This window comes from Pelodiscus sinensis, chromosome 26 (genome assembly GCF_052426305.1).
Source record: "Pelodiscus sinensis isolate ZL-2025 chromosome 26, ASM5242630v1, whole genome shotgun sequence".
In the NCBI taxonomy this organism is placed as follows: Eukaryota; Metazoa; Chordata; order Testudines; family Trionychidae; genus Pelodiscus; species Pelodiscus sinensis.
The window spans coordinates 1,096,555-1,117,198 of NC_143077.1; the positions used below are offsets into that span (position 1 = coordinate 1,096,555).

A 20,644-nucleotide genomic window follows, 5' to 3' on the forward strand; every position below is an offset into this window, starting at 1 on the left:
CTTGTAAGGCCTCCTCCTCTCCCCAGAGCTCCAGCAGGGTCTTGAGCTCTGGCCCAGACCAGGATGGTGCCCGGCGCTTGGAGCCCCTGGCTGGGTCCCCAGAAGGCTCTCTGGAAGGGCCAGGAGGGTCTTGGGGCTGGGACATGCTGCACCAAAGTAGCAGTGTGCTCTGGCTCCTTTGCTGAAACAAGTGGCTGTGAGGGTGCCTGTCCCTTTAAGAAATGGCTGCAGACAGACATGCAAGCCATGCCCCAGATTGTCCACCAGGGCTTCTTCCTGGAGGCCAATATTTTCAAAAAAATGGCCTCCTCCCGTCCACACTCACTTACTTTCGACGGATCTCCGTCGAAAAAGGCGTTCTTCCTCGTGGAATGAGGTTTACCGCCGTCGAAAGAAAAGCCGCATTCTTTCGATTTAATTTCGAAAGAACGCGGCTGCAGTCTAGACGCAGGTGAAGTTTTTTCGAAAAAAGGCTATTTTTTTCGAAAAAACCCCTGAGTCTGGACACAGCCATGGAGTTTCTCCATGAGTATATTTTGTTACCTCCCTATCTAGTCATTATGTTTGCAACAGGAATATTGTTGTAATAATAAAAGTTCTTTCTTTTCTTTTAATTAACCTGGCAGTGGTTAATGGTGTGACCTGATTTTTGTTTTAGGGGGAAGATTTCCCAAATGATCTTTCCCCTGATTTCTTTATCAACATTTGGGTGGTGGCAGCAGAAGTTTTATTCCCAAGATCTAGGTTTTTAAGATCTTGGGGGGAAGTTTTATACCAAAGCCTGGTAGATAAGGCTTTGGGATACACTTGCTGGCCCCCACTTCTGCATTTATCATGCCGGAGTGGGAAAGGAGCCATGACATGGCTGTGTAGCTGTAGCTGTGTATCTGTAGCTGCTGTGTCTAGACTGGCAAGTTTTTCTGCAAAAGCAACCGCTTTTGCAGAAAAACTTACCAGCTGTCTACACTGGCTGCTTGAATTTCCACAAGAACACTGACCTCCTACTGTAAGAAATCAGTGCTTCTTGCAGAAATACTATTCTGCTCCCATTCGGGCAAAAGTCCTTTTGCGCAAAAGCTTTTCCGCAAAAGGGCCAATGTAGACAGCTCAGATTTGTTTTGCGCAAAAAAGCCCCAATCGTGAAAATGGCGATCGGGGCTTTTTTGTGCAAAAGTGCGTCTAGATTGGCCACAGATGCTTTTGCGCAAAAGTGCTTTTGCGGAAAAGCATCGGTGCCAATCTAGATGCTCTTTTCCGCAAATACTTTTAACGGAAAACTTTTCCGTTAAAAGCATTTGCGGAAAATCATGCCAGTCTGGATGTAGCCCACTTGAGGCAGTGGGTTTTTGCCCACAGAAGCTGATGCCCAAATAAATCTGTTGGTTTTTAAGGAGCCACAGGACTGCTCCTTGTTTTTATGGCATGACCACAGCTCCATGGCCAGGAAAGGGAAAGAGCCAAACCTGAACCACGTGCTATAGCCAGGACTGGCTGTTAGGCTCAGTGTCTGAATGCAGGGTTAGCACAGAAGGGGTAAGGAGGGGCACAGTGGTATGTGGGGAATCCCAAGACTAAACCAGGCAGAGTTCAGGGCAGGTGCAGTCTATGAAACTGGGAGGCGAGGAGTAGCACCCCCGCTAATCCTCCCTGGGTTTGGCTCTGCAGACAGAGGGTCCGAGTTTTGGAGCCCAGGAAGAGGTCAGCTGGGGCCCAGGAAGGGGCCAGAGGGCGGGGGGAGGGTCCCTACCTGGTGTCCCTGCTGCAGGGAGTCGACAAGGTGTCTGGTCTAATCGATGCAATCCCTCCCTCAATGGGGCGGTGAGGGCCGGGCCTTGTGCAGCGCCGGGCCGGGCCTGGCGTTCAGATCCTCCCCCTCAGGCTCTTTAAAAGACCCGGGATCCGGGGGGCGCCTGTTTGGAAACGCATCAGGAGAACTGGACTGGAGGTGAACGTGGCTTTGTGGGGCTCTCGGGACGGGCATGGCGTGCCCTGCTCTCAGGCACCTCAACATCGTGGTGATCGGCCACGTGGACTCTGGGAAATCCACCACCACCGGGCACCTCGTCTACACGTGCGGGGGCATCGACAAGCGAACCATCGAGAAAGAGGAGGCCGAGGTGGGGAGGCCTTTCCCATTTACTTGCATCCCCTCCCCCCGAGTCCCTCTAGCCAATTACACCCCCAAAAAGGCTTTGGAGCCCTTTGGAATTGGACCCTTTCTGGGCTACAAGGTAACCCTTGGATGCTATGACATAACAATGGGGTGAGGTAATGCTGCCCACCCCACCCTAGATCAGGGATCTTTTGCCTGCCTCTGGGTTCCCTATGCCATTGCTGTGCAGTGAGTAGGCCCTGCTGGGGTAGCTGTCCCTTTCCAGGCAGGGAGAACCAGCTTCAAATATTTACACCTCCCCCCTGCATTTCACTCCCCTCGGTGGCCAGGCCTTGTCCTTGGTGTGTGTCCTTTCTCAAGTAGCTGCTTCCAAGAGTAGGGTCCCTGCTCCCTCTAACTGGTGCCTCCTCTTGCCACACAGATGGGAAAGGGCTCCTTCAAGTACGCCTGGGTGCTGGACAAGCTGAAGGCCGAGCGGGAGCGGGGGATCACCATTGACATCTCCCTGTGGAAGTTTGAGACCACCAAGTACTACATCACCATCATCGATGCCCCGGCCATAGGGACTTCATCAAGAGCATGATCACCGGCACCTCTCAGGTACGGGCTGGAGCAGTCAAGCTCCAGAAACAGTTTGATTGTACTGGGCTTGGGGTGTCTCAGGAAAGCTGTAATGTATGTTTAAAATAGCCTTGCAGTTGCATATGGCCTTAGCATTGCAGGGAATAATGTTGCCACAGAATGCATTGGGCTCTGTGTTTGGGGGTGGGGTGGGGTGCAGCTTTTAGGCTTGTATAGGGAAGGGCTGCCCCCTCTCATGAGGAAGACTGATTTTTGGGGGGAGGGGTAATATCTCTTATCTGTGGTCTGTAACATCCCTAGTAGGCCCATGGTTCCTAGTAGGAACTTGTTCTCAGGGCCTGATTCCTTCCCAGGCTGACTGTGCAGTACTCATTGTGGCAGCTGGCGTGGGAGAGTTTGAAGCTAGCATCTTGAAGAAAGGGCAGACCCTTGAGCATGCCCTGCTGGCCTACACACTGGGGGTGAAGCAGCTCATTGTTGGGGTGAACAAGATGGACTCCACGGAGCCCCCTTTCAGTGGCAAGCGCTACCAGGAGATCACCAAGGACATGGGGGCCTACATCAAGAAGATTGGCTACAACCCAGCATCTGTAGCGTTTGTGCCCATCTCTGGCTGGCATGGGGACAACATGCTGGAGGCCAGTGCCAAGATGAGTATCCGCGTGTTTCTGCATAGCCCTCTCTAGTAGAGAGATGGAGACGTCTGGGGGGATGGAGACCGCATTGGCTTGCAGATGGGAGAGTGGGTGGTTTGTGAACTCAGACAAATTCAGCTTAAAGTTGCTACTGCTCACATCCCTTGGCTCTCCCAGGGTTACAGTAAGAAATGATTTTTCGGAGGATCTGAGATTTTCAGCTGGACTGTCTGTATCACACTGCACTGAGCTAGAGTTTCACGTAAAGGTGCAGTCCTAAGTGGCGTGGTAAAGGCTGAGCTTAAAAGATCTGTTTCCTGTTCATTCCCACAAATCTCAAGACCTGAACTTGGTTAATTTAAGCTTTTTAGGGAATGGAGGGGAAGAAGCTCTAGGAACTGAATAACCTGGGACCTGCTGACAAGTTCCCCTAAGCTCTGAATTGTAACTGATCTCTGGTGATGCACCTAATTGAACCCCCTCGCCCATCCGCATGGTTCAAAGGCTGGAGCATAACCAGGAAGGGAGGTAGTATTTCTGGTACAACTCTGCTGGAAGCCCTGGATTCCATTATCCCTCCTTCCTGGCTCATCAACAAACCCCTCTGACTGCCCCTGCAGGATGTCTACAAAATCGGCGGTGAGCGAGTGCGCGGGGGATAGTGGTTCCCATCAGGGCTGGGATGATAGAACTGTCTACAAAAAGGAGCATGTAAAATGGTGGCTGCCGTTGTAAGTGCTGTAGTTCCACGTATACTGCAGCTCACATGGACTTTGCACACCTCCCTACTGAGGGTATGTCTACACTTGCACCCTTGCAGTTGTGTGCAGCGTGCTGTAGGCCCATGTGCGGCTAGCTGCAGAGGTGCACGCTATGGGTCTGTGTGCGCTTACGTGTGGCCGGCTGTGGAGCTGCACGCTATGGGTCTGTGTGTGGCTGGCTGTATTGTATTCCCCATACGATGAGGTTTACCAGTTATTTCAAGAGAAGGGTTTTCTCTCAAAATAACCGCGTCTTAATAGTGTCTGTTATTTCAAAATAGCACCATTTTGAAATAGCGCCATAACGCAAATATGCAAATGAAGTGCGGGATATTTAAATCCCGGCTTCATTTGCAATTTCGAATGTCTGCATTTGCATCCCTCTCTCGAAAGAGGGTTCAAGTGTAGACATGCCCTCAATGTCTGCTTGGGCTAGAGATGTCATCCCATCCCCTCATGGCAGCGCTGGGCTGACCTAGGTCCCCTTACTGCCCAAAAGGCTGAGCAGAAAATGCTGGCAGTCTTTGCTTGTGGCATCTCCTATTCCTTCCCTGTTCTTTTTATCAGTAACATCTTAGCTATTTAACACCAGACTCACCAGTTCTCGTCTCCCTCAGGCATCGGAACTGTCCCCGTGGGCCGTGTGGAGACTGGTTTCATGAAGGCTGGCATGGTCGTGACCTTTGCCCCCAGCAACATTACCACAGAGGTGAAATCAGTGGCAATGCACCACGAGGCTCTGGCAGAGGCACTGCCGGGTGACAACGTTGGGTTCAATGTGAAGAACGTGTCTGTGAAAGACATCCACCGTGGGAACGTGGCTGGAGACAGCAAGACCGACCCTCCCATGGAGACTGGCAGCTTCACCTCTCAGGTTAGCGATGTACTAATTTCAACTCACTTCAGTGTATCTTGCAGTGCCTGAATGTGTATACAATGCTATAAAAGCCTGAAAATATCTAATATTTTAAAATCCCTATTGCTGCCCACCTCCTTGAAGAGGGATAACTTTTTCTTTTGCAGATCATCATCCTGAACCACCCTGGCCAGATTGCCACACTGCTCACATCGCCTGCAAAGTCTCAGAGCTCAAGGAGAAGATCGACCACAGGTCTGGCAAGAAGCTGGAGGGCAATCGCAAGGCACTGAAGTCTGGAGATGCTGCCATTGTGCATATGATCCCTGACAAACCCATGTGTGTGGAGAGCTTCTCTGAGTACGCACCTCTTGGTAAGTTTGCATACTCCTATTGGTCCTAGTCAGGCTCTTGCTGAGTCTGTCTAAACATCTCTTAACATTGGACCTCCATTGGCAATCTAATGAATCATTGGATTCAGCTTTAAGAAAGTCTCCTCCATACCAGTGGAAGGTGAACTCAGGCCTCCCCCATCAGTAGCTTTAGTAATGCCTTGCAGAAGCATTTTATTAATCCACAAATTGCAGCTCCCAAACCAAACTCCCAGCCTTAACCTAGACACCGCTCCCACCATCCATGGAAGGCTTCTTAATCGATCTTTGTCTTTTAATGATGCTCTTCTCTGCAGGTCGCTTTGCTGTTCGTGACACAAGGCAGATAGTGGCCGTGGGAGTGATCAAGGCTGTCGAGAAGAAGGCTGGTGGACCTGCCAAGATCACCAGGTCAGCAGTGAAGGCCAGTAAGAAGTGATTTCTCCAAGTTCTCAATGTGCCAGCCTGGGCTCCCACAGTAGGTGTCTCTGAGCAAAGCCTCCCCCCTTCTCCCGATCACAGATCAACGTCTGGACTCGCTTAGCCAGGACTGGCTCCTGAGCAGAAAAACACACTGGAAGAGCTTCCAAAAGAAAGGAAGGAGAGGAATTGTTTTAAATGTTGGGTTGGTGGTTGCACTTGTGTGGGGTTTTCCTTGGTTTTGCTCTCTTGTGGTATGAATAAAGGATGAATTCTGCTTCAGTGATTTGGTCTCCTTCAGCTAGGAGTCTCTCTGCATTTAGAGTGTAACTTAAGGAGTAAGCGCTTCATGTCTTCAAATCAGCCTACCAACATGGTTGTAGTCAACTGGTGGCTGACGACCAACTGCCAGGGCTGCTCTAACCTACACTAGCCTGCTTGAAAGAGTCAGCACAATTCACAACCTCTTAAACATATGTTGGGAAACTAACACAGCGAGGCACAGGCTATCCAATACGTTTCTGGACTGCATTGGAGACAACTTTCTGTTTCAGAAGTTTGAAAAAGCTACCAGAGGAGAAGCTGTTCTGGATTTGGTTTTAACAAATAGGGAGGAACTAGTTGAGAACTTGAAAGTGGAAGACAGTATAGGGGACAGTGATCACGAAATAATAGAGTTCATGATCTTAAGGAAAGGTAGAAGGGAGACCAGCACAATTGAGGTAATGGATTTCAGGAAGGCAGATTTTGATAAGCTCAGAGAACTTGTAGGTAAGGTCCCATGGGAAGCAAGACTGAAGGGAAAAACAACTGAGGAGAGTTGGAAGTATTTCAAAGGGACGTTGTTAAGGGCCCAAAAGCAAACAATTCCGCTGTGTAGGAAAGATAGAAAATATGACAAAAGACCAGGTTGGCTTAACAAGGAGATCTTGCATGATCTCAAAATAAAAAAGGAGTCATAAAAAATGGAAACTAGGACAACTAACAAAGGATGAATATAGGCAAGCAACACGGGAATGCAGGGGCAAGATTAGAAAGGCAAAGGCACAAAATGAGATCAAACTAGCTACAGGCATAAAGGGAAACAAGAAGACCTTTTATAAATACATTAAAAGCAAGAGGAAGACCAAGGACAGGGTAGGCCCACTGCTTAGTGAGGAGGGAGAAGCAGTAACAGGAAACTTGGAAATGGCGGAGATGCTCAATGACTTCTTTGTTTCGGTCTTCACCGAGAAGTCTGGAGGTGTGCCTAACGTAGTGAATACAAGCAGAGAGAGGGTAAGTTTAGAAGATAGGATACACAAAGAACAAGTTAAAAATCACTTAGGAAAGTTAGATGTCAGCAAGTCACCAGGTCCTGATGAAATGCATCCCAGGATACTCAAGGAGCTGATAGAGGAGGTATCTGAGCCTTTAGCTATGATCTTTGAAAAATCATGGCAGACAGGGGAGATTCCAGAAGACTGGAAAAGGGCAAATATTGTGCCCATCTATAAAAAGGGGAATAAGAACAACCCAGGAAACTATAGACCGGTCAGTTTAACGTCTGTCCCGGGGAAGATAATGGAGCAGGTAATTAAGGAAGTCATATGCAAACACTTGGAAAGTAATAAAGTGATAGGGAATAGCCAGCATGGGTTTGTGAAGAACAAGTCATGCCAAACTAATCTGATAGCTTTCTTTGATAAGATAACGAGCCTTGTGGATAAGGGAGAAGCGGTGGATGTCATATACCTAGACTTTAGTAAGGCATTTGATACGGTCTCGCATGATATTCTTATTGATAAACTAGGCAAATATAACTTAGATAGGGCCACGATAAGGTGGATGCATAATTGGCTGGATAACCGTAGTCAGAGAGTTGTTGTTAACGGTTCTAAATCCTGCTGGAAAGGGATAGCAAGTGGAGTTCCTCAAGGGTCTGTTTTGGGACCCGTACTGTTCAATATCTTCATCAATGATGTAGATGTTGGGATAGAGAGTACGCTTATTAAGTTTGCAGATGATACCAAACTGGGTGGGGTTGCGACTTCTTTGGAGGATAGGGTCATAATTCAAAATGACCTTAGCAAGTTAGAGAAATGGTCAGAGGTAAACAGGATGAGGTTTAATAAAGAGAAATGCAAAGTGCTCCACTTAGGAAGGAACAATCAGTTCCATACATACAAGATGGGAAGCGACTGTCTAGGAAGGAACATGGCAGAAAGGGATCTAGGAGTTATAGTGGACCACAAGTTGAATATGAGTCAACAGTGTGACGCTGTTGCAAAAAAAGCAAATATGATTCTAGGTTGTATCAACAGGTGTGTTGTAAGCAAAACTCGTGAAGTCATTCTGCCGCTCTACTCTGCACTAGTTAGGCCTCAGCTGGAGTACTGTGTCCAGTTCTGGGCGCCACATTTCAAGAAAGATGTGGAGAAATTGGAAAGGGTACAGAGAAGAGCGACAAGAATGATTAAAGGTCTAGAGAACATGACCTATGAAGCCAGGCTTCATGAACTGGGCTTGTTTAGTTTGGAAAAAAGAAGATTAAGGGGGGACATGATAGCGGTTTTCAAATATCTAAAAGGGTGTCACAAGGAGGAAGGAGAAAATTTGTTCCTCTTGGTTTCTGAGGACAGGACAAGGAGTAATGGGCTTAAAGTGCAGCAGGGGAGGTTTAGATTGGACATTAGGAAAAAATTCCTAACTGTCAGGATGGTCAAATATTGGAATAAATTGCCAAGGGAGGTGGTGGAATCTCCCTCTCTGGAGATATTTAAGAACAGGTTAGATAGACATCTGTCAGGGATGGCGTAGATGAAGCTTTGTCCTGCCTTGAGGGCGGGGGGCTGGACTCGATGACCTCTTGAGGTCCCTTCCAGTCCTATTATTCTATGATTCTATGTAACAGGGAGCATGGGACTTGGACTGTAAACTCTCTGGGGCAAATAAGTTTGACACATTAGTGGGTAAAGCCCAACCAAGAATAGGAACCTATTCAATAAACAACAAGCCTGCTGTGAAGTATGGCTAAATTAACAATTCTATCACAACAGAGATGGGGTGTGTGTCAAAACTCTTCAGTGAGTGACTAAATGTGCCTCTTCAATCTCTGGGAACTGAGCTGTTCCTCCAATTTCCACAGCCTCCCAACCATTATTAAAGCCCTTAACTTTCACAGAGAAAGGAGTCATAAGTTAAATTGTGGCAGTGAATCTGCAACAGTGACCAACACAAACTCTCCTCTCCCCTTTTCAGGGAGGCAAGTGCTTATGATGTCAAAAGGAAAGAAATGTCTTATGCAGGAAAGACTGACAGTGACTTAGGTGTAGCTTACATTTCCTATCTCTGAGTGAGCTACATTAACAGGTGCTCAGGCTCCATATGTGACTGCTAATGGAGGCATGCTCAACAAAGTGAGTAGAAAATGCTGTGCTGTCTTACATAAGTTTCTAGGTATCACGGCTCTCCTTTCCTGAAAAGAATCACATGCAATTTTACAGACTTACTTATGGGGGACAGTGCTCCCCCCCTTCCAGAACAGACAGGCAATTTGCAGACACACACAACCTTGGATTTGAAAGCAAGCCAAAAGTTCTATTAGCTCAGCCTTGAACAGAAACACTGTGAAGTTTCTGGGCTTGGATTTTTTAAACAATAATTAGGTTCCTTGGAAGACACATTTAACCCTTAGGGTGCAGGTTTTACAAATTTACAATGTATAGATTTTATTTTTTTATGTGGTTAACCAATTAAGTTTTAGTAGAATTTCTTATTTTCTTTTTAATAGATTTAACAAAGTGTCTGTAGCCAAATGTTTAACTTGACTGTTTTATTGCTAAGATGATTAAAAGAGGCTGCAAGAAACAAGGAGTTATTTTTTAAAGCAGGGTTTTTTTTCCCCCTCCCTCTTAGGATTTGGAGGAACACTTTTCTTAAACTGTTAAACTTATTTTAAACTTTGTGTTTTGCTTTGGATCGGGCAAGTTTATTACAGGAGCCCGTGTTTTCAAAGGGAAGAGCTAATTCCTTTCAGTTATTTTTTATGTTTTCTCTCTATCTGTGTATGTGTTATAAAGAGGGATAGAGGGGTGATGTTGTGCCAAATTTTCCCCCTAAGTTTGGTTGATATGGGTGTGCCAACTGAGAAATTTTTTTTTCCACTTTTTGTGCATTATTTTGGCACAGAGGTGCTGCAGCAACTTTTAAGTTACCTATCTTACTGCAGGGAGGATTTTTGCTTTTTTGAGCTTTACTTTTATCCCTTAGGGCTTTCATTTTTTTTTAATTTGTTAAATGCTTACAGGTCCTTGGACCATTATGCACGTACATGTAGTACACAGGGGTGCCTTTCGGCAGAGTGGGGGGTGTTTAGACTAACCCCCACTTAAACTAACTTTACACACTCCAAAGAAAGAGTCTGCCAGGTCTAGAGTGTTAGACCTTAGCAGCTCATGAAATAAAGGGAGTTGTCACTCCCTCACATATCTGCTGAGTCTCGAGGTTCAGCTGACCCCCCCCCCCTCCTTGCGTTCAGAGCTCCCTCGTGGGAGAGCCCTGGTGCAGCTGGGATTAGCTCAAGTCTCAGACCTATGCAGCGGCATTTATTCTTTACTTATTACATTTATACTCATTTTTCACACACAATTTTTTTCTCCTTTTTCACATTTTTCCTACAGTTTCCACATTTAGATGCATCTTAATTTATTGTTTAGTTCCCATGGGTTTTTATTAAGTGACGCTGCCCTAAGACACCCGGCACTTAATATTAGACTTTATTAGGATCCTATACCAGAAAACACTTATTATAAAGGCACTGGAATTTCTGTAGACTGACCTACCCGCATTTTCTGCGCGCGCTTAATTTTGTAAGGCACCGAACTAAAAGTCCGCCTGCTTACACCTTCTGCTAGTCACTGAATCAGAATCCGCCTGCTCGCTCTGCGAGTCACCGAATCAGAATCCGCCTGCTCGCTCTGCGAGTCACCGAATCAGAATCCACCTGCTCGCTCTGCGAGTCACTGAATCAGAATCCGCCTGCTCGCTCTGCGAGTCACCGAATCAGAATCCGCCTGCTTGCTCTGTGAGTCACCGAATCAGAATCCGCCTGCTCGCTCTGTGAGTCACCGAATCAAGAATTCACCTGCTCGCACTGGTCCCCCCCCCCCTTTTGGTTGCGAGGCACTGGACTCAAGGTCCACCTGGCTCGCAGGGGTTTCCGGCACATGCCCCAGCCCAGCAGAACACCACGTCCTGGTGCCTGGAGACAGCCTGGCGGAATGGGGTACTATGGCCTGGGGTTAGCCTCAGAGGTCAGTACTACGCCCACAAATAACAGAGAGACAACAAATCTTCCCCACAGTTCCGTGTGCCGAGAGAGAGTAATGGCACCACACCAGCTTTTAGCGTCCGAACACAGAGGGTCCAGCACATGGCTGCCTCACTAGAAACACCGGTGTGCCCTTTTGGAACTGTGACACATAAGACAGGCCTAATAGACAAAGACAGACACAGACAGACAAAAATGTTAGCCGCTCCACAAAATTGAATTCCGTAGCTCCCCTTACCCCGATGGCTGGCCGTCACTCCAAATCCCAAGCCCTCACCAGGAGATTTCGTAACAGGTATTCCCTTTACCTTTTATTGAGCGCTCTGAGAGGTTTGGAAGTGGAGTGCCGGTCCGTTCATACGGGCAAGTGGCGCGTTAGGAATCTCGGTGGAGCCTCCAAATTGTCGAAGCAAAAACACGCTCCTCTGTGTTTAGGCAGCTAACAAACAGCTTTATTAATTAATAAAGCACAGCATGAGCCAAACGTGGTCACAGCAGAGCCGGGCCCAGTAAGGCTGCTAATACAATTAATCCTAGTATCTTTATACCCTTAGCCAAACAGTCTGACGTTAGGGCATCCAATTACAGACATTTTTAATTAAATTTGGAAAAACAAAGCCTTATCAACAAGATGGCAGACAGGTATGAGGGAGTACATCTCCTGTCCCAACCAGCCCAATTAACACATACCAATAGCCCATCCTGTAGGCCTCTTCTCACGGGGTGACAGAAAGTTCACTCTGGTCTACGTGCTTGAGAGAAAAGCTGAAATGGTTTCTGATATACAAGATGGTTTCTAGCTAAATATGAAAATAGCTTCTACAGCTTCTACAGGGGTATAAATAAGGGATACATGCAGGGTCCAAGTCGATATCCTGCCCATCTCTAACCAGGCCTCTCACTATCCAGGGCAGTGTGATTGCTGGCCAGGTTTCTCCTTGGATGCAGAGAGGCGTTTGCACCAGCAGTACAGTTATGCTGTGTTGCTGCAGGGCTGCATTTCTGGCCCCAGCTGTGCCTTTCTTTCACTATCAAAGATGGAAGATCTGAAGAGAACACACAGGGATATACCTCTGAGAGGAGAATGACAGGGCAGGGCATTGTAGTTGTTGGCCCTGGTATAGACCTCAGGGATGTTGCTCAGTAGCTCTTGGGAGATCTAATTTAAACTGCTTGATGGTCCGAGACCCCTGAATGGAGGTCCAGATTTACAAGTATTTGGATTCACAGTACAGGCAGTCCCCGAGTTACGCGGATCCGACTTACGTCGGATCCGCAGTTACAAACGGGGCACTTCCTCTCCCTGGTCTCGAGCAGACCAGGGAGAGGAAGCAAAGCGGCGGCGGAACGCGCGGCCAGCTGACAGCCCAGACGCGTCTGGGCTGTCAGCTGGCCGCGCGCTCCGCTCTGCTCCCCCCGGTCTGCAGACCAGGGGGAGGGGGAGCAGAGCAGAGCGGCGGAACGCGCAGCCAGCTGACAGCCCAGACGCGTCTGGGCTGTCAGCTGGCCGCGCGTTCTGCCGCTCTGCTCTGCTCTGCTCCGCTCTGCTCCGCTCTGCTCTGCTCCCCCTCCCCCTGGTCTGCAGACCAGGGGGAGGGGGAGCAGAGCGGAGCACGCGGCCAGCTGACAGCCCAGACGCTTCTGGGCTGTCAGCTGGCCGCGCGTTCCCCCGCTCTGCTGTGCTCTGTTCTGCTCCCCCTCCCCCTGATCTGCGGGGGGGGAGCAGAGCGGAGCACGCGGCCAGCTGACAGCCCAGATGCGTCTGGGCTGTCAGCTGGCCGCGCGTTCTGCCGCTCTGCTCTGCTCCGCTCTGCTCCCCCTCCCCTGGTCTGCAAACCATGGGGGGGGGGGAAGCAGAGCGGAGCACGCGGCCAGCTGACAGCTCAGACGCGTCTGGGCTGTCAGCTGGCCGCGCGTTCCGCCGCTCTGCTCTACTCTGCTCCCCCTCCCCCTGGTCTGCAGACCTGGGGGACGGGGAGCAGAGCAGAGCAAAGCCGCGGAGCCCGAGGGCAGCAGGATAGCTGTCCCGCTGCCCGCGTGTTCCGCCGCTTTGCTCCCCGTCCCCCTGGTCTGCAGAGCAAAGCAGAGCAAAGCCACGGAGCCCGAGGGCAGCAGGATAGCCATGGCGCGTCTGGGCTGTCCCGCTGCCCCCGTGCTCCGCGGCTTTGCTCCGGACGCCTGTGGTACAGCAGCTGGGGCGCTGCCGGTTGGTCCCGTAGCACCGCTCTGGGTGCCACTGGACCAACCCAGCAGCACCCCAGCTGCTCTGCCCCAGGTGTCCCCTAGTCAGCAGCTGCTGAAAATGACCAGTGGCTGACTACAGGAAGCCCCTGCCCCGGGCTTCCTGGAATCAGCCGCTGATCAGTTTCAGCAGCAGCTGACTTGGGGATGCCTGGGGTTCTTAAGTTGAATCTGTATGTAAGTCAGAACTGGCGTCCAGATTCAGCCACTGTTGAAACTGATCAGTTTCAGCAGCGGCTGAATCTGGACGCCAGTTCCGACTTACATACAGATTCAACTTAAGAACAAACCTACAGTCCCTATCTTGTACGTAACCTGGGGACTGCCTGTACTTATCCATCCTAGAGATAAGACTTTGGAATTTGGTCCTGTTCTGAACAACACCATTCATCCTCTGCAGGCCCTCCCATAGGAACCCCCAGGACATGTCAACTACAAACTTGGGCTGGGTGGCCCAGGGGAGGAAGTAGGCATAACCATGACTTTCCTATTAGAGTCCCAGGTATTTCCCAGTGGTGTGGAGAAAATAAATAAGGAAAAGTTATTTACTTGTTCCCATTACACAAGAACTAGAGATCACCACATGAAATTAATAGGGAGAAGGCTTAAAACAAACAAAAGAAAGTATTTCTTCACACAATGCACAAACTGTGGAACTCCTTTCCAGAAGATATTGTGAAGACCAGGACTTTAACAGGTTTAAAAAAAAAGAGCTAGAGAAACGGTTATTAATCAGGATGGGCAGAGGTGGTGCGGTCTTACCTTGCCCATTTTTCTGATTAGGCAAGCTCCAATGGACTCCAATATAGTCAATGGAGGCCGAAGGGATGCCTAGAGGAGTTTCCAGGATCAGCATCTGAAGCTATGAGCCTGTTTCTTATGGGCCATTATTTTTCCTTCTTTCTCACTGGATTCATTTCTGTTGATTTCTTCACTTATATGAGGCTTTAATTACCTATGCTATTATTCTGTAATAGTCTTTATAATATTGCATTTCTATAACCATAGGTATATGCTGTTCTACCTCTTTCTTATAATCTCTCTTTATTACCCTATATTGATTAGTCCTCATTATGCAGCTTTCTCTCACTTCAAAGAGGAGGCAGGCTCTGTTTATTTTAGCCTTGGCTCTGTTCCCCTTAGCTTTTGACTCTGTTAATTGGTATTCATCCATCTGCTGATCATTTATTCATTATTGTTATTAGGGGCTAGACCGAGTTCTCTCAGCCCCTCCCCAGACCCAGTCTCCCTACTGGCTCCCTAGCACCAGAGCCCTTGCGGAGGGGCGGGACTAAATCGGCCTTGTTTATCCCTTCCACGTGTTTCTCCCCATGTGTCTCCCAGGGGGCGGAGCTAAGCGCCGCAGAATCAATGATTGGTGCCAGGCATTCGGAAGGGGCGTGGTTAGGGTGGTACCCGCGCACGGGCCAGGATTAAATGGTCTGGGACGGGCAGCGTGAATAGCGTAGCTGCCCCCGGCTGTGGACTTAGGTGAGTGTTACTTGTCTGGGGTTTGTGCTTCTCTGGGATCCCGGTGCCCAGCTCCCACCCATGGGCTGTAGAGGGCAGATTTCCACCGCCCAATTTCCCTGTCCACCCCCCGCTGTGGTTCTTCTGCCATGCCAGAGGTGTGAGTCTCTTCCCAGATGTAGCAGCCAGTCTGGGCTAGGAACAGGATAATGTGGTGCGTGTGGCTGTTTCCTTCCCCTCTGGGAAGTCTGCTGTCCTGTAGCTCAGCCAGGAACCCTCCCACAATGAGCCGGGTGTGATTGGTGCCTACAGCTTTTGTGTGATCACTGGCTACCTAGCAGAGTTCCAAGGCACTGACCTTGGTCCAGAGGATGATAAAACTTCCTCCAGGAGCTGTGTCTGGGAGCTAACAAAAACCTGGTCAGTGGCCACAAACCTCTCAGCCTAGTTACCTCTGGGCTCTCCAAGCACTGCTGCTTGCTCCACCTTCCCTAGTTATTTAGAAACCTAGTCATGTGGTAAACTGTGTCCTTGCTTGCTTTGAGGCAGCTCTGGGTGGAACAGAACTTGTGCCATGAGGGCTAAGAGCCTGTCTAAACCCCTCTCTGTCACAGAACCCTCCAATCAGCACCATGGGAAAAGAGAAAATCCACATCAACATTGTGGTGATTGGCCATGTGGACTCTGGGAAATCCACCACCACTGGGCACCTCATCTACAAGTGTGGGGGCATCGACAAGCGAACCATCGAGAAGTTTGAGAAGGAGGCAGCTGAGGTCAGGACAGCGATGCTGAATAGATGGGCTCAGGTGTCCCTTGCTCTGTGGGGGTTGCTGTTGGACATGTGGCTTGAGTGTTGCCCAAGCTGTGATTTAGAGGCTTAGGATTTTTCATGATGAGTGGTGGGGGAGGGTGCCTGGAGAGCCAAGAGGCTGCTCCTGTTTTGAGGTCCATGGGTACATCTGCCACTCAAGGCCTTGCCTATATTAAAGATATTTGCATCAGCGTCACTCTGCTGATACTTTGATCCTAAGTGTCTCTCTAACCCTCCCCTCCCCACAAAGGTTCCATAAGGATCAATGGAATCACTCTCGAAGCGGGGAAGGGTTTGACACAACTTGCTGCAGTAAATGGCAGCTCTCAAACCCACTGGAATCCCCCTTGCAAACAGTACCCAAGTTAAAGGCCTCTTATGTTTCAGGTGGGGGAGCAACAAATGGGAGCTGTTCCTAGTGACTCTGTCTCCCTGCCCCAAACACTAGTGTAACTGGTGCCTCCTCTTGCCACACAGATGGGAAAGGGCTCCTTCAAATACGCCTGGGTGCTGGACAAGCTGAAGGCCGAGCGGGAGCGGGGGATCACCATTGACATCTCCCTGTGGAAGTTTGAGACCACCAAGTACTACATCACCATCATCGATGCCCCTGGCCACAGGGACTTCATCAAGAACATGATCACTGGCACCTCTCAGGTACAGGCTGGCCCTGCTTAGGATGAAGGTGGTGAAGTATCTGGAGCTAGAATTGTGGTATGCTCTTACACTGTTTCCCTTCCCCACACAGGCTGACTGTGCGGTGCTGATTGTGGCAGCTGGCGTGGGAGAGTTTGAAGCTGGCATCTCAAAGAACGGGCAGACCCGTGAGCATGCCCTGCTGGCCTACACACTGGGGGTGAAGCAGCTCATTGTTGGTGTTAACAAGATGGACTCCACGGAGCCCCCTTTCAGTGGCAAGCGCTACCAGGAGATCACCAAGGAAGTGGGGGCCTACATCAAGAAGATTGGCTACAACCCAGCATCTGTGGCGTTTGTGCCAATCTCTGGCTGGCATGGGGACAACATGCTGGAGGCCAGTGCCAAGGTGAGTAGCTGGCATGTTTGTGCCAAAATGGAATGGGCATGGGAGAGCCTAGGCAGTAGGAGAACCCTGTTTGCAGTCAGGAATTTAAGTGGAGAAGGGATAGGATCTGGGGGCTCACAGCTTTATTCTTCCAAGGTATGTTCCATATTAACTTCCAGACTCCTTTTCCCCCCTCCCCCTCACTGCTAGTCTAGAGCACAGTGGGCATGAATATAACATGGCCCTCCTGTGTCAAACCAAAGGTCCATCAAGCCCTGTGTCCGGTCTTCTGACAGTGGCCAGTGCCACGTGCTCCAGAGGGAGTGAATAGAACCGGGAAGAATCATGTGATTCCCTCCCCGGTTGGCCATTCCCAGCTCCTGACAAATGTTAGGGATAGCCATTAGTCTGGATGGTATTGATGAATTTACCAAGGATGTGGGGTGTGGTGTAGCTTTTGTTTTTGTTCTTGGGTTTTTTTTCTTGCCTTCAACATTCTCTGGCAAGGAGTTCTGCAGACTTGTCTATTGTATGATCAAATTTTTTTTTTAAACCTGTTGCCTATTCTTGACTTCTGGAAAGCAGTAAATCTCTCTCTCCTCCCCCCCCCCCCCCCCCCCCCCCCCCCGTCATGACTCTGATAGGGGTTTGATAGAAGTCTTACTCGTCAATTTTGAAGCTGAAAATTCCCAGTCTTAACTTTTTTCTTCTCATGGCTCCCATTCCCCTCACTCTTGTTGCCACCTTCTGAACATTTTCCAAAGCCAAGAGATTTTTTTTTTAGGGCAATCACATCAATGTGCATGTTCTATGGCTTGAAGTAGAAGCAATATTATATTCTGACACTTTCCTTAATGATTCTCACTCAACATTGTTGCTTTACCTTTCCCAGAAGATGCCCGGCACTCCCGGGAGATGCCTGGCTTCAGTCTTGCCTCCTATCTATTGCAGATGCCTTGGTTCAAAGGCTGGAAGATCACTAGGAAGGATGGGAATGCTGCTGGCACTACCCTCATGGAAGCTCTAGATTCCATTATCCCCCCTTCCCGCCCTGTTAACAAGCCACTCCGCCTGCCTCTGCAGGATGTCTACAAGATTGGTGGTGAGTTGGGGTGAGGGGGAAGGGAAGCTCATTGGGTGTGGTAGCACCTTCTCTAGGCTCCTGACTGACGTCACTGTCTCATGCCAGGTATTGGCACGGTCCCCGTGGGCCGTGTGGAGACTGGCTTCATGAAGGCTGGCATGGTCGTGACCTTTGCCCCCAGTAACATCACCACAGAGGTGAAGTCAGTGGAAATGCACCACGAGGCTCTGGCAGAGGCACTGCCGGGTGACAACATTGGTTTCAACGTGAAGAACGTGTCGGTGAAAGACATCCGCCGTGGGAATGTGGCTGGAGACAGCAAGAACGACCCTCCCATGGAGGCTGGCAGCTTCACCTCTCAGGTAAGGGGTGCACCAATGGGGCTTGTCTGAAAGCCCTTGGAGAACCTTGGATGGTGAGGCCACAGGAGGCTGGGCCTAGCATAAGGTACAGTCTTTCAAATTGGCATTGCTGTTTCCAGTGGTACCACGTGCCTATAATACCTCTAAGCAGAGTGGCTGGAGCAGTGTCTGCCATGGCACCTGTGTGGTAGACAGGACAAACTGGTCTCCCAGCTGCCACAAGAATAGTGGGTACCAAGCCCTTCCATTTAGGTCAAATTAGCAAGTTTGGAGCTAGACCTGCCCCCCCCCCCCCCCCCACAGTAAACTGAGAAGGGAAGCTCTTAAGTGTTTCTCCAATACACATCCTCCACTGCAGGGTTTAGCTCCAGTAGCCACACCCACCAGCTCTCCTTTCCACTCCATATGCATGTGGCCAGAATGGGCCACTGGTGCCATTAGCCCTATAGTGGGACAACACACTGTGGTTCTCCCTTGGTCGCAGGAGGCTTCTGAACAATGGCTCTTCACCTGTAGCGACTAAACAGTTGAACCAGCTAATTTTAGCTGGTTCCTTATCAACCACTTTAACCCTGCTTTCTCTCTGGTAGCCATTGCAAGTAGCAGGCTGTTCTGAGATGCCTGGAGGTGGCCTACTGTCAGCTGGTCATGGTAAGAATGGCCACTGTAGGCCAGTGGTAGGCAGCCCATCAGGGTTCTTTGTGGCCCACAAGATGCTTTGTTTCCTGTGGCCCCCACACAACTTGAACAGACTCCAAGTTTCTGTCCATATCAGTTTTTCCTGCTAGTGGTGGCTTACATGGATGTCACTTCATGCACCCTTATTAAAGTGAGGCATGTGCTGACTGTACATAGCATTGACTGAGCGGTGCACTCCCTCTGGATCCAATCAAAGTGGTGCCCCAGTTTAATGTGTGCCTAGCATTTGGGGGGGGGATATCCCAAAACTACCCTATCCTGGGAGACTGCCTTTGGTAGGGCACTCCTATGGCCCAGTGAGATGGGGGTGGGCACTTAGTCTTAATTGCTCCCTGTTGCTGTAGGCTCTTGTCTAAGCCTATCCACCTGTAGCAGTTGGATAGTACCACTTGAGGACAGGGACAAATCCTCAGTTCTTGCTACCACAGTCCCTAGGGGTAGCAATACAGACCTCTACACTCCAGGCTTATCAGCCCTGGCACCATCTAGGTTGCCCAAGCTAACCGAATCAGGCCTTCAGAAATGAAGCAGCAGGACCTGTTCCCCTTAACCACACCAGATGCTAAGGTGGCTTCTGAAGTTGAATCCCTGCAGAACTCTCCTATGGGGCTTTCCAAGAACTAATGATCAGGAGAAATATTCTCCTAACCATGTCCTGTGCAGGTCATCATCCTGAACCACCCAGGTAAGATTGCTGCCGGCTACTCCCCCGTGCTGGATTGCCACACAGCTCACATCTCCTGCAAGTTTGCAGAGCTCAAGGAGAAGATCGACCGCAGGTCTGGCAAGAAGCTTGAGGACAATCCCAAGGCACTAAAGTCTGGAGATGCTGCCATTGTGCAGATGATCCCTGGCAAGCCCATGTGTGTGGAGACCTTCTCTGAGTACCCACCTCTTGGTAAGTCTGGAATGGAGGTACAGTAGCTACTCCCCTCTGTAGTAGGGATATAACAGTATAGTCAACTAACTGATAAGCAAAAGCTTATTGGTTAATGTTATAGACTCATGCATTTCCACCTTCCCACTACTAAAAATTAACTGGCAGGGGGTGGCCAGCAGCCTGGCTCCTGCGTGGCACCCTGTACTGCTTCCTCTGATACGGTGGGGGGGGGGGGGACTCCTTGGGAGTGGGGCTGACGCGCATTGGCTGCTGGCCCTGCCCCAGGGCTGTCAACTAACCAATAAGAATTTCATGAGGTTACTCTAATACTTAACATCCCTATTCTGTGGCACTGGTCCATCTGCTTTAACCAGTTGCCAGATAGCGACTAGTCTATCTGCCCTGTGTCTAGGTTGGTCAAAGACATGCTAGCATCTAATCTACTTGAGCTTCCAAGCCGAGTCGGAACTACTAACTGGCCAGTACAAGTGCTGGCCCCTGACTGCATAGAAGGCTGGAGGGCATATGCCCTCTAAGGCAGGGCCTCGTCCCGCCTCTGACTCCGCTCTTCTGTGGCTGCAAACTCTTATGCCCTGCCCAGAGTAGCATGCCAGTGAACTGCTATTGGAAGCCTGTGCCCAAAAGAGCCTTGTGCTGCCCAGCGCGACCTGGCTAACACCTCTCCTCCGGCAGGTCGCTTTGCTGTTCGTGACATGAGACAGACGGTGGCAGTGGGTGTGATCAAGGGTGTTGAAAAGAAGGCCAGTGCTGTTGCTAAAGTCACCAAATCAGCTGTGAAGGCCAGCAAGAAATGATCAGTGAGCAGCCCCAAACCCAGCAGGCATAATCACCATCTGGACACTTGTACAGGGTGGGTCACTAAGCCGCAGTGAGGCATGCGTTGAGCCATGGATGGAATGGGTCTGCCTGACCCTTGCACTTCAACTTTTCTAACTGAATAAACTGTCCCTTTAAAAAAACAATGGCTTTGTCTGTCTAACCTCCCTCCAGGCAGGGTCAG

General features: G+C 49.7%; 2 protein-coding genes and 1 pseudogene across 8 annotated transcripts in view; all 3 read left to right on the forward strand.

The window, feature by feature from the left end:
• The window catches only part of LOC102450378 (sodium-dependent phosphate transport protein 3-like), a 36,609-nt gene extending 28,354 nt beyond the window's left edge, over positions 1-8,255 (forward strand). Inside the window, exon 12 of one of the 6 annotated variants that reach the window (XM_025180540.3) lies at positions 7,974-8,255. The gene's annotated coding sequence lies outside the window, so the exon portion shown is untranslated. The remainder of the gene's footprint in view (positions 1-7,973) is intronic. The other 5 variants (XM_014569412.4, XM_089773502.1, XM_006114786.5 and 2 more) reach the window with 5 other exon arrangements.
• Positions 2,535-6,020, forward strand: LOC102462207 (elongation factor 1-alpha, somatic form-like; annotated as a pseudogene). Its single transcript, XR_016347912.1, has 6 exons — positions 2,535-2,713; positions 3,049-3,348; positions 3,822-3,969; positions 4,709-4,965; positions 5,115-5,321; positions 5,636-6,020. The product of XR_016347912.1 is annotated as an elongation factor 1-alpha, somatic form-like (transcript).
• A 6,385-nt stretch (positions 8,256-14,640) lies between the features above and the next one.
• LOC102462452 (elongation factor 1-alpha, oocyte form) lies at positions 14,641-20,606 on the forward strand. The gene is made up of 8 exons (XM_006130495.5): positions 14,641-14,781; positions 15,375-15,536; positions 16,052-16,231; positions 16,323-16,619; positions 17,550-17,700; positions 17,788-18,044; positions 19,407-19,641; positions 20,317-20,606. The coding sequence occupies exons 2-8, from the start codon at positions 15,393-15,395 to the stop codon at positions 20,436-20,438; spliced, it is 1,386 nt and encodes a 461-aa protein (XP_006130557.1). The 5' UTR covers positions 14,641-14,781; positions 15,375-15,392; the 3' UTR covers positions 20,439-20,606.
• Positions 20,607-20,644: the final 38 nt, after the last annotated feature.

What these genes read in the sequence shown, in the direction of transcription:
- LOC102462452 (XM_006130495.5), top strand. Translation starts at nt 15,393, where the DNA reads ATGGGAAAAGAGAAAATCCACATCAACATTGTGGTGATTGGCCATGTG. An exon ending in TGATCACTGGCACCTCTCAG is followed by an intron (nt 16,232 to 16,322) that starts GTACAGGCTGGC and finishes TTCCCCACACAG; the next exon opens with GCTGACTGTGCGGTGCTGAT. An exon ending in TGCTGGAGGCCAGTGCCAAG is followed by an intron (nt 16,620 to 17,549) that starts GTGAGTAGCTGG and finishes TATCTATTGCAG; the next exon opens with ATGCCTTGGTTCAAAGGCTG.